Consider the following 10,668-nt stretch of genomic DNA (forward strand, 5'->3'; position numbering starts at 1 on the left):
TATTGCATTTATACGCTTGTTCGACTCAAAGGACGCTGGGTAAGGCAGGCGGGGCCCTCTCCAGGGGCACCTTTGGGGGCAGACACAGCTGGGGGCAGGTCCTTGATACCCCCTCCCTACCTGCCCCCAGCTGTCCCCCCTGCCCCGGGGGACAATTGCCAAGGGACCAAGGGATGGGGAGAGGGCTCAGGGCAGGAAGTGAGGTGGCCCCTCTGGAGATGGGACTTGCACCGAAGCCTCGGGTCAGCCCCTGGAGTGACTCAGCCCGCCCGCCCCCCGCCCGCCGGCTGCAAGCAAAGAGCAGAAGAGGGGAAGGTGAAACAGCCACACCTTTAATGTCCCCACGTGGCCGGGCCCAGGTCGGAGCCCAGCCTGGACCCGTCCGCCTCAGGACTCCCTCCTGCCTGGGGCTCGTCAGGAAGCGGCCAGAAGCCCCCGGACCACTGGGGCCCCTCGGGACAAGCTGGCCGGCTCAGGGTCCACCCCACCCACTGCCCCGGTGCCCCGGCCTGAGCCATCTGCCTGAGACCACAGCTCCACCCTGAGCTGCTCAGGACCCAGGAGCCGGGTCCCTGCCTGGGGGATGGGGAGGGGGACACGCTAGGGACCAGCTAAGGGGGCGTGGCCCCACTGCCCGGGGCAGCCTGTCTCTCTCCCTCGGTGTCTGGGGCGCTTGTATCTCTATTGCCTATGGATTATGGGTAGACAGCTATGAGGATTCGCATGCACATCCCACGGTCTGTACAGGGGTGGTTGGTCCCCAGCCTGGCAGCAGCCGTCATTTTTTCCGGGCCAGGAAGACCACACCCAGAATCAGGGCTACGGCTGCCATAGCCGCCCCCCCAGCCAGCAGCAGGGGGGTCAAGTTCTCGAAGGCGCAGGGGCCTCGGCCCCCCGGGCTCCCACTGGGGACCTGGTCCTCCTCAGCCCCGTCGCCTGGGCCCTTGGGCTCGGGGGCCGCGTTGGGGGCCACGGGGGCCGCGGGGGCCGGCTTCAGGTTGCTGTGGTTGTTGAGAAGGGCAGGGTCCGCCTTGGCCGGTGTCTTCTTGGCAGGAGGCGGGGCAGGGGCCACCGGCGGCTCCTGCTTCTCCCCTTGGGCCTCCTTCTTCCCAGGCTTGGCGGAGGGGCCTTTCCCGTCCGCAGCCGGGGGGCCTCTGACCTCCGCACCGGCCTGGGGCACCTTGGCATCGGGCTTGGGGCTGCTGGCCGTCTTCCCTCTGGACTCCATAACGCTGTGCGGGGGTGCGGACAAGCAGGCGGCTGGACCACAGCGGCTCAGGACAGCTCACCCCTGGGCATCACGTGGACCTGGAGGGAGACACAAGGACGCCCCATCCTGTCCAGTCCCCACCGCCTTGTCCCCATAGAGACACCTCTCAATCCCCTGGACCCCCCAAAAGCCCCAGCTCAGAATCCTCCTCTGCCAGGGCCCAGCCTCCACCTGTCCCTGGCCACACCCGGAGAAACCCTCCCCCCACACAGGCCCAGCCAGAACTGCCGTTTCCTTGTCTATAAAATGGTCTTCCCTACACTCCAGCCGTGTCCATGACGCTGGCCCAGGGCAGGGAGGCCCTGGCAGGGGAGCGAGAGCCACCAGCTCGGAGAGGGTATGTGGCCAGGGGAGGTGGGCAGCAGCCAGGGGGGTTGAGCAGCACCGACCACGTACCCTTCTGAGAGGGACTGGGTCCAGGCGGAGGGGGCAGGGTAGGGCGAAAACCTGGAACTGGGCTCTCTGGAGCCGGCAGGGTGGGAGTGGCCCCCGGCCACCAGGACCTGGATGCAAACACCCTGCGGTGACCCCAGGAGGCCGGAGAAGCCCGGTGGGGAGTGACAGGCCACCAGCCCTGCGCCCCCCTAGCACCGGCCTCACCTGCTGCAGCTCAAGGGCAGGGTGTCCTTCCCGAGCCACAGGCTGCACCTGCCTGGGGGGGGGGGGGGGGGCGGGCGGGCAGAGGGGATCCGGGTTTGCCCAGCGGGGCACACACCTGGCAGTCAGCCTCAGCAAGGGGCCAGCGGAGGAGGGGGTCTGGGCTGGAAGAAAGGCTGGCCCCACCCTGAATGCACAGGGCAGGCTGAAGGGGCTGGGCCCCTGGTCCCTGGGCCTAGCCGTCCCTCCCTGCAGACCTGACCCTGCCTGTCCCCTCTCCCCTGGGAGGACGAGAACGCCCGCCCCCACCCCGGGCGGGGGGCCATGGCAGCCCAGGTTCCTCACCCAGGCCACATGGAAGGTCGCCTGAAGGTCACAGCATGATGGGGGTGTCCCAGGGAGAGGCCCCGCTGCTGCTCCACTTCCCAGGAGCCCAGCACCCCACCCGCCCCCGCCGATCTGGAGGCGCACCCAGGTGCTGGGAGTCAAGTTTGCGACCGGCAGGTGGTCTGCTTCCCCCAAGGCTCTCGCTTATTTTGAACTCACGCTGACGTCACCTGCTGCCCCTCCCCTTCCCTTCCCCCCCTTCCCCTGGGCTCCTGTGCCCGGGAGAGTGACCTTCAAGGCAGGGGACCGCCTCACGCCGAGCGCCCCCATCCCGCCCGGCCCTGCGCCGCGGACCCCGCCACCTTACACCGCTGCTCCTGGCGCTCCCGCCTCGGCGCTGGGTGCTCCGTGCGGGGACTCCGCGGCTGGAGCAGCAGCTGCGGCTGAGGACCGGGAGTTTCCCACAATGCAGTGCTCCTGCGCATGAGGGGGCGGGGCCTCATCAGCTCAGGCTCCGCCCCCCGCCTTACTGCATCGGGCGCCCAGACCACTGGGCGCTCTGGGCCCCACCCCAGCTCCGTTTTCCCCCCAAATATATTTTTATCGATTTCAGAGAAGGAGGGAGGGAGAGAGAAACAACAGCGATGAGAGAATTATTATTGGCCGCCTCCTGCGCGCCCCGCACTGGGGATCCAAGCGGCAGCACGTGCCCGGGCCCATCCCGCCGTGACTCATAGGTGGACGCCCAACCACTGAGCCACACCAGCCTGGCCTGGCTCCGTTTTTAACCCCAAGAGTGGGTTAGGGTCAGGCTGGCCTTCCCGCACCCCCAACCCAGACAGCGCGGGAGTCGGGCCAACGTGCCCGTCAGCGAGGGGGCAGGGGGACCCAGGCCTGCAGGGGAGGCCGCTTATAAGAGGGGCTCCCCCCCCCCCCGCAGCCCCTAACAGAGTCTCAGAGAGGAGGCATCTACTTAGAATATTTATTTATCTTCTTACATGACAAGACACAAAAAGTCACTTCTTAAAACTCCTCAAAAGAAAAAAAATATAAATCTGTAAGCAGCAGCAGCAGCTCCCAAGGTACAACAGACGGGCACAACCGCGGACGGGGGGCCAGGCCTCGGCCCCAGGTAGTGTCGCTGGGAAGGGGCCTCCTCAGAGGGGGCCTGGGTGGTGGGGGACACAGCACCGGCACGTCAGGACCAATCACCAACACGATCACCCGGCAGGGGTGGCAGGGCGGGCGCCTGCCTCCGTTCACAATGGGGAGGGGTCTGGACAGCGGGCGGGTGGGGCTGCAGGGGCCCAGAGAGTAGGGTGGCCGGAGGGCAGCTCCTGGCCGCCACCCCTGCCAACAGAGCAGGCGCCCCTGGCTCCATACTGGTCACGCTTGCCCTTTCCACTGGCCAAGGTCAGACCCGGGTGCAGGTCTCAGAAGAGCAGTCAGCTGCAGGTGCAGCAAGAGGGGCTGGGCCGGAGAAACAATTTCTGGACAGGGTCAGCGGGGCACAGGTTTACACAGCACACACACACACACACACACACACACGCACAGGCGTGCGCACACGCACACACTGCCTGGCCACGTGGGAAGGGCAGCGGCTCTCCCATATGCACACAGACCTCTCACATGCTCTGGGCCCCCAGGCTGGGGTGGGGCAGAGGGGCCCACCAGGAGGGTTGTTGGGTCCCACAGCTGGGGGTGGGGTTTCCCTAGGAGTCAAGACTCAGTGTGGACCCCCCGCCTGCCTGGGATTCCTGGCTCAATGTGGGGGGCAGGAGACCCCGATTCTCCTGCGAGGCTGGCCGAGGTGAGAGCAGCAGTGGGGAGGCTGGACCGATGGACGGACGGAGGGCTGGACAGAGCCACTTGTGCTCAGCAAGTTAATAAATAGGTTTGTGCAGCCTCCCCTTTGGGGACGAGCCGGTAGCCTGGAGCAGAAGGTCCACCCCGTCCAGCCCTCACCTGGGAGCCCCCAGCTCAGAGACCAGCTCTGTCCCGGGGGGTGCCCAGGCCAGGGTGGAGCTGGGGCAGGGCTGGCTCCGGGAATGTAAAGATTTCTGTGATTTCTACATAAATAACACATTGATCCCCGTGGCTGTGCAGGCAGGACCCCTCCGGTCCATGTGTGTGGACCCTGCACCCCTCCCTCTGCCCCCATCCACACGGGGAGGGGCGCAGAGACGTTCCCCTGCTTGGTCCTGGGCGGGCCGCCCAGCCCCAGGCCCACTCTAGTCCTGCGGGTGCGGGGGGGCCCAGGCTCAGGGCTGGGGGTTCTGCAGCAGCCCCAGCAGGGTCTCCCCGATGCCCAGGAAGTAGACCACCTGGGCAATGCCAAACAGTGGGGCGATGACCAGGGCGCGGCAGTAGGCCCCCTTCAGGAAGGCGGAGGGACCCTCATTCCGCAAGATCTTCCTGTGGAGAAGGGGGGTGGTCAGAGCCGGGGCCAGCCTCCCTGCACGCCCCCGCCAGAGGGGCCTCACCCACCTGGCGCAGTCCAGGAACCCGGAATAGGTGTCTTCATTGACCCCGCGCTGGAGCGACTGCAGGCGCGTCTTCACCACTGCAGGGAGGCCCAGGTCAGGGGCTGCTCACCCACCCCCACCCCCACCCCCAGCCGGAGGGAGGCCCAGGGCCCCCTACTGACCATCACAAGGGTTGACAGCCACAGCGGCCGTGCTCCCAGCCACACAGCCCGCCAGGAAGGACACGTAGAAGGGGGACTTCTCCTCGGATGCGGACTGGCCCAGCTGGTTCAGGTTGGCGAAGAGGGGGAAGTAGACGATGGAGAAGGGGACGTCCCTGCAGGGGTGGGGGGGGGTGGTGACTAGAGGTTCAGGGTGGACGAGCCTCCCTCCTCCCTCCTCCCTCCTCCAGCCCTTCCCACCTGAGCAGCGTGGCCCCCAGTCCTTTGTAGAGGCCGGCAATGCCACGGCTCTGGAGCAGGTCACGGGTAAGCTGGGTGGCCGTGGGCCGGGGGGCGGCGGGAGCCTCCACTGCAGGTTGAGCGCCCCCTTGTGTGGAGAGCTGGGCCTGGGCAGCCAGGATCTTCTTCTGGGCGGCTGGGGAGAAAGCGGACAAGGCAGGCTGGCTCTCCCTCAAGGTGAGGGCCGGGACCGGGCCAGGCGGCTGCCCCACCCCGGGGCTGGGTGCCCGGCCCCCAGCCACACTCACCAATGCGGCCGGCGTCCTGGAGCTGGATCTTGAGCATCTCCATGGGGGTGGTCACGATGACCTGGCAGGTCCCGGCCCCACAGCCGGCCAGCATCTCCCGCAGCAGGGTCAGCTTCTGCCTGCGGGAGGGGGGGCGGGGGGGGGGTCACGGACAGAGTCGGAGGCCCTGCTGCCCAGGCGGCCGCCCCTGTGCCTGGGTGTGAAGGGGATGAAGGGGGACGGGAGCAGTGGAGGCAGACGCAGCCCTGTGGGGGCACAGCACCCCTCAGCCTCAGACACCCCTCCAGGCCCTGCAGCGCGGGCACCGAGCCCGGCAAACAGATGGCCCCACGGCAGGAACCGGGAAGGGAGGCAGGGCCCTTCTCGTGCAGACAGATGGAGAAGCTGGGGGTCTCAAGTGCCCCAAGGGGTTACCCTTTCAGCCCGCCCTCTGGGGACAGAGGAAAGCTGGTCAGCGCCCACAAATCCCAGCCTATGGGGAGCAGGCCGTGGCCCAGGGCCAAGGACCATGGGGCTGGAGCAGCACTCAGTGCCTGCCTCACTCCTCCCAGTGCAGGGCGGGGGCGGGGGGTGGGGGGGAGCAAGGACAAGGAGGACGGGACACAAGAGGGAGAGGGGGCCCCGCACAGCCAAGGTGAGGGGCAGCAGGAGGGAAGCCTGTCCTTGGCCCGGAGGCAGGGGCCCCCCCTCACCCGTCCTTGGAGAGGTGATGGCGGAAGAAGTCGTTGGCTGCCAGCTTAATGGCCTTCTCGGGGGTGACAAGTGTCAAGTTCACGGCGGCTCCTGTGGGCACATCATGTTGGGGAGGCTCTCAGCCAGCACTGCTTCCAGTTGGCAGAGCCCTACCCCAGTCAATCCTTGGCCGCCGCCTCCTGCCCTCTCACCCACATCGGTGCCAGGCAGGGCGGGGACCAGGCCGGGACAGGGCAGTGCTGCCTCCTCCAGGCGCTCTGCTCGCTCTCCCCCAAATGACCCTCCCGTCCCAGCCAGGTGGGCGCCTGAGGAACACCTCCCGGGGGACAGAGGGGCTCCCTCTGGTGAGGGCCCTGGGTGAGAGGGTCCACATGGACGAGGCTGAGCGTAGCCCGTGGGCTGGAGCCGGGGCAGAGGCAAGCCCTCCTGCAGTCAGGGCTCAGGGCTCAGGGCTCAGGGCCACACAGCCTCGGGGAAATCCAGGCTGGGGGATTGTCTAAGCTGCTTTGCAGGACTGCTCCCCCCGCCCATTTCCCAGCACAGACAGGGCCTGCCGCTCTCAGAAGGCAGCAGATGCCCAGCCAGCGTGGCTCAGTGGTTGAGCATCACAGTTTGATTCTGGTCGGGGCACAGGCCCAGGATGCAGGCTCGATCCCCAGTGTGGAGTGTGCAGGAGGCAGCCGATCCATGATTCTCTCTCCTCACTGATGTCTCTCTCTCCCTTCCTCTTTGAAATCAATAAAAATATATTTTTTTAAAGGTGGCAAGAAGGAGGCTGTAGCCAGTGGTAGAGACACGCATCCTGCCATGCCAGGCGCTGGCAGTGAGTGGGGGTGGGGGTGGCAGGAGGGTGGGGGCGGAGAATGGCCACTCTCCAGATCCCACCCTGTCATCCACCTCCCCGGACGCCAGCACCAGGGCCAGCTGATGGGCCCCCCCTCGGGACCGTCCACAGGCACACAGCCCAGGCCTGCTGCCTGCCCACCTCCCTCCCACCCCGCCCGCCTCCCCGGCCAGCGCCTCACCGCGGTACATGCCGAAGTAGCCTTCCGAGCGGATGGTCTTGATGAGGCAGTCGGACCTGCGGCCAAGGGACAGGTGAGCTGGGCGCAAGCCGGGCACGGCGACGGCTCCAGCCCTGCCCAGGCAGCAGCACCCCCAGGCCTGTCCTCTCTTCAGCGTCCCCTTTTGTTAAACAGGGTGGGGGGGGCCCCAGGAGTGGAGCTCAGGAGCCCGCCCCCCCCCCCCGCCCCCACACTGCACGCGCCTCGCCCACGGCCGGCTGGCGTGCTCACATGCTGGTGTACATGCGCTGGCCATTCTGCTGGTTCTGCAGCCTCGTCTTGGCCAGGTCGATGGGGAACACGCAGGTGACCCCGATCAGCCCAGCGATGCCGCCATTGATGAGCTTGGCTGGGAGGCTGTGGGCAGAGGGAGTGTCAGGGCCTGTCGGGCTCCTGGGCCACAGGACAGGGGGCAAGGGGAGGTGGGGCCTCCTGGCCACAGGGCAGGGGGCAGGGGGCAAGAGGAGGGTGGGGCCTCCTGGGCCACAGGGCAGGGGGCAGGGGCAAGGGGAGGGTGGGGCTTCCTGGGCCACAGGGCAGGGGCAAGGGGAGGGTGGGGCCCAGGGCGGCAGGAGCATTCCCACCTGAGCTGCTTATCAGCCATTTAACTGGAGCGCACCCAGGTAGGAGGCGGAGTCCGGGAGGTGGAGGGTGGAGGATGGAGGAGCTGGCAGGTGGGAGATGGCCCGCCACTTGCTGGGAATCTCAACCCCCTTCTGTCCTGGAAGGGAGAGGGGCTGGAATCAGCGGCGGGACGGGCCACCAGGCACCCCCACGCCCCCCGAGGGGCACCAAGCCTCCCCACCACCACCCCGGCTGGGGTGCAGCACTGGGGGAGGTGCCGGGCCAGCAGATTCCCCTCCAGGCCCCCCACGGCGTGTCCTGCCGGCACCTCCTCACGCTCGCGCTCACGTGCACACAGACAGAGCGCCGTCTTTAAAGGGCCAGCGCCTGGGTGGGGGGGCGGCAGCAGCGGAGGCTGGAAGGAAGGGGACAGTTTCCAGCCGGGTCAGTCACCTCCACCCAGAGCGCCCCCCGCCCCCATCCGTGAGCAGAGGAAGGGGTCGGAGTCTCCCCACAGGACCCCCCAGCTGGACCTCAGACATCTCTCCTGAGGGGAAGCACCACTCTCACCCACCCGTAGCCCTGCCCCCCGCCCCTCTCCACCTTCCCAGGAATTTCATTCCCAGACACACACCCCAGAACCCATCCACCAGGGTGTGCGGGGCAAGGGGGGGCAGCTGGGAGGGGGATGGCTGAGCTCCCCACATCCACTCTACGGTGGGGGCGGTGGGGCCCCCCTCACTAGGGGCAGGACTCCCCAGCCAGCGCCGGCCCCGGGCCTCCCCTGGGGGGCACCGCCAATTAGCCTGAGCTGTCAGCCACAGCGCTGCCACCGTCACCCAGCTGGCTCACACCCGGGGTCCCTCCGAGGGCTGGTGACCTTCACCTTAGCTTTCCCAGGTCAGGCCGGCCCTGCCCACCCGGCAGGCCCTCCGCCCGCACTGTCCTGCCCCCGCCTCCCCATCCGGTCCGCTCACCCGAGGTGCAGAACTCTCCTCTGAGACCTCAGCCTCCGCTCAGAGGAGCCCTAGCGGCGAGGGAGGTGCCGGCGGCAGGGATTGGTCTCCGGGCGGGGAGGGGCGGAGGGGGGGGACTTTCTCTTTCACTTTGGGCGTGAGGCTCCCTGCGGCGGGAGAAGGGATGAGAAGGGGTGTGACAGCTCCTGGCAGCCTCAGCCCACAGGGCGGTGGGTCTGACTTGAGCAGGTCAAGCCAGGCCGCGGGCGCACGGGGAAGCCAGCCCCTGGCCACTGCGCCCCAGCTGCCCCGTGGGTTCCTGCCTGCAGCCTGCGGGCTGGCTCTGCCTGGAGCCCCGGTTCCCTGAGGATGGGGCTCTGTGCTCAGGCCCCGTGGGCCTCTGCTGGGGACCGGGTGCCGTGGGTGGAGATGGGACTGTGGGACCTGTGTGTCCACTGGGGAAGGTGCATGCAGGGACACCCACCCTGGGCACAGGGAGACGCTCCTGGCCACCAAAGGCCGGGGAGGGAGTGGCTGGGTCTCAGAGGCCACAGGCCTGCTCACCTGGCAGGTCCAGAGGTCATGAGAACGGGCACTCCCAGAGCCCTCTGCCCTGCCAAGTGTCCGTGCCCCCCCCCCCCCCCCCCCCCGTACCAGCTCACACCCCAGGGCCTCTGCCCGGGACCTGCTTCTCTGGGCCCAGCACACAAAGAAGAGTCTGCCCTCTGGACTTCAACCGGACCCCTCCCTCCCCACCCCCCGCTCCAGGTACACCGGTCACAGCCAGCTCTCCTTCCTGCCGCCGGACCCGGGGGGCAGGGGCCACACCCCAGCGCCCAGGCCTAGCACTGCCCTCTGAGGACTGAGGGAACCCCGTCTTCTGAGCATCCCCTGGCCCCACCTCCTACCTGGGGTTAGGGCGCCTAGATGATGGGGATCCCGGAATCCAGACGGACTATGTAAGGGGGGAGAGGCAGGCCCAGAAGCCGGGGACCCCAAGCCCAAGAAGACAGCTCTGGGGTCCCCCGCACCAACACCACCACCACAAGCTGCAAGCGGCAGCAGGGCAGAGAGCAGTGCGCGGCGGGCTCTGTCTTGGAGAGAACTGGAGAGGGATCCGACTCCCAACCCCCCTTTTCGGTCCTCACTCCGTGGTGGGCCCTACCCTTGACCCCATGTTGCCATAGAAACTGGGCAGCCCCAGCCAAGCTCAGATTCCAACTCGAGGCCCCGGACTGGCAGCCTGCACTGTCCGCCCCTCCGTGCCCACAGCCAGGCTCCGCTCAGGGCAGGCAAACAGGCCACGCCGCTGCCTCCAGGCGCCCCGGGTAAACGCCCCCCCCAGGCGATGGGGCTGAGGGTCGGGTGTGGAGCCCGCCCCTCGTTCCCCATCCCACCTGCCCGTCCCCCGACCCAGAGACGCGCTCCGTTCCGCTGGCCGGGGTGGCGCCACCCCGCGGACGGAGGCGGCGTGGGCGGGGGCAGCGGCTCCGCTCAGGGGCCGGCTCCACTCCCGGTCCCGTTGGACCGGTCCGCACCGGGCCTGGCGCCAGAGCCGGGCTGCCCCCCGCTAGGCGATGGCGACTCCAGCCACGCACGTGTCCACACACGCCCGGCGCATTCCCACGAGTGACCCCCCCGCGGCCTGGCCTCGGGGCTCGGGCCCCAGGCAACCACCCCGCAGGGACACGTGTGCGCGGGGAGCGCGCCCGTCCCCGCTCGGGGCCGAGCACGGCCTCCCACACCCGGCGGCGGGGAGCCGAGCATCCGCGGCCGGGTCCCCCGCAGCCGCCTGGTCCCGCCAGTTGTCACCTCCGCGGGCCGACTTCGGCGCCCCTCGCCCCCGCGGCCGGACCGCACCGGAGCGGGCTCCGTCCAGGGGGCGGCCGGGCACTCACCGCGCTCCGCCGCCGCCGCGCTCGCCTCCCCGCCGCGCCGCGCGCCCCGCTGCAGAAGTGCGTCCGCTCGGCGCGCTCCGCCCCCGGCCTCGGAGCGCACGGGCTCCGGCTCCCCCTCGCGG

General features: G+C 68.6%; 2 protein-coding genes across 5 annotated transcripts; both read right to left on the reverse strand.

The window, feature by feature from the left end:
- Positions 1-314: 314 nt before the first annotated feature.
- CEND1 (cell cycle exit and neuronal differentiation 1) lies at positions 315-2,651 on the reverse strand. 2 transcript variants are annotated; one of them, XM_070427190.1, is made up of 2 exons: positions 2,562-2,651; positions 315-1,308 (listed from the first exon to the last, which is right to left on the reverse strand). In XM_070427190.1, the coding sequence occupies exon 2, from the start codon at positions 1,226-1,228 to the stop codon at positions 779-781; it is 450 nt and encodes a 149-aa protein (XP_070283291.1). In that variant the 5' UTR covers positions 1,229-1,308; positions 2,562-2,651; the 3' UTR covers positions 315-778. The 2 variants fall into 2 exon arrangements, with proteins under 2 accessions (XP_070283291.1, XP_070283292.1); XM_070427191.1 differs by lacking the exon at positions 2,562-2,651 and adding an exon at positions 2,213-2,378.
- Positions 2,652-3,162: 511 nt separating this feature from the next.
- On the reverse strand, positions 3,163-10,590 carry SLC25A22 (solute carrier family 25 member 22). 3 transcript variants are annotated; one of them, XM_070427174.1, is made up of 10 exons: positions 10,547-10,590; positions 7,713-7,849; positions 7,360-7,485; positions 7,090-7,145; positions 6,064-6,154; positions 5,372-5,490; positions 5,085-5,259; positions 4,845-4,999; positions 4,685-4,760; positions 3,163-4,612 (listed from the first exon to the last, which is right to left on the reverse strand). In XM_070427174.1, the coding sequence occupies exons 2-10, from the start codon at positions 7,730-7,732 to the stop codon at positions 4,459-4,461; spliced, it is 972 nt and encodes a 323-aa protein (XP_070283275.1). In that variant the 5' UTR covers positions 7,733-7,849; positions 10,547-10,590; the 3' UTR covers positions 3,163-4,458. The 3 variants fall into 3 exon arrangements, with proteins under 3 accessions (XP_070283275.1, XP_070283273.1, XP_070283274.1); XM_070427172.1 differs by lacking the exon at positions 10,547-10,590 and adding an exon at positions 8,021-8,107; XM_070427173.1 differs by lacking the exon at positions 10,547-10,590 and adding an exon at positions 8,041-8,098.
- Positions 10,591-10,668: the final 78 nt, after the last annotated feature.

Source organism: Myotis yumanensis, unplaced genomic scaffold (assembly GCF_028538775.1).
Source record: "Myotis yumanensis isolate MYYU_CA2020_CCGP unplaced genomic scaffold, mMyoYum1.0.hap1 SCAF_10, whole genome shotgun sequence".
Lineage (NCBI taxonomy): Eukaryota > Metazoa > Chordata > Mammalia > Chiroptera > Vespertilionidae > Myotis > Myotis yumanensis.

Coding starts and splice junctions, on each gene's coding strand:
- CEND1 (XM_070427190.1), bottom strand. CDS start 1,228: ATGGAGTCCAGAGGGAAGACGGCCAGCAGCCCCAAGCCCGATGCCAAG.
- SLC25A22 (XM_070427174.1), bottom strand. CDS start 7,732: ATGGCTGATAAGCAGCTCAG. Junction 7,146..7,359: donor CAGCGCATGTACACCAGCAT/GTGAGCACGCCA, acceptor CCTTGGCCGCAG/GTCCGACTGCCTCATCAAGA. Junction 4,613..4,684: donor GGGTTCCTGGACTGCGCCAG/GTGGGTGAGGCC, acceptor CCTTCTCCACAG/GAAGATCTTGCGGAATGAGG.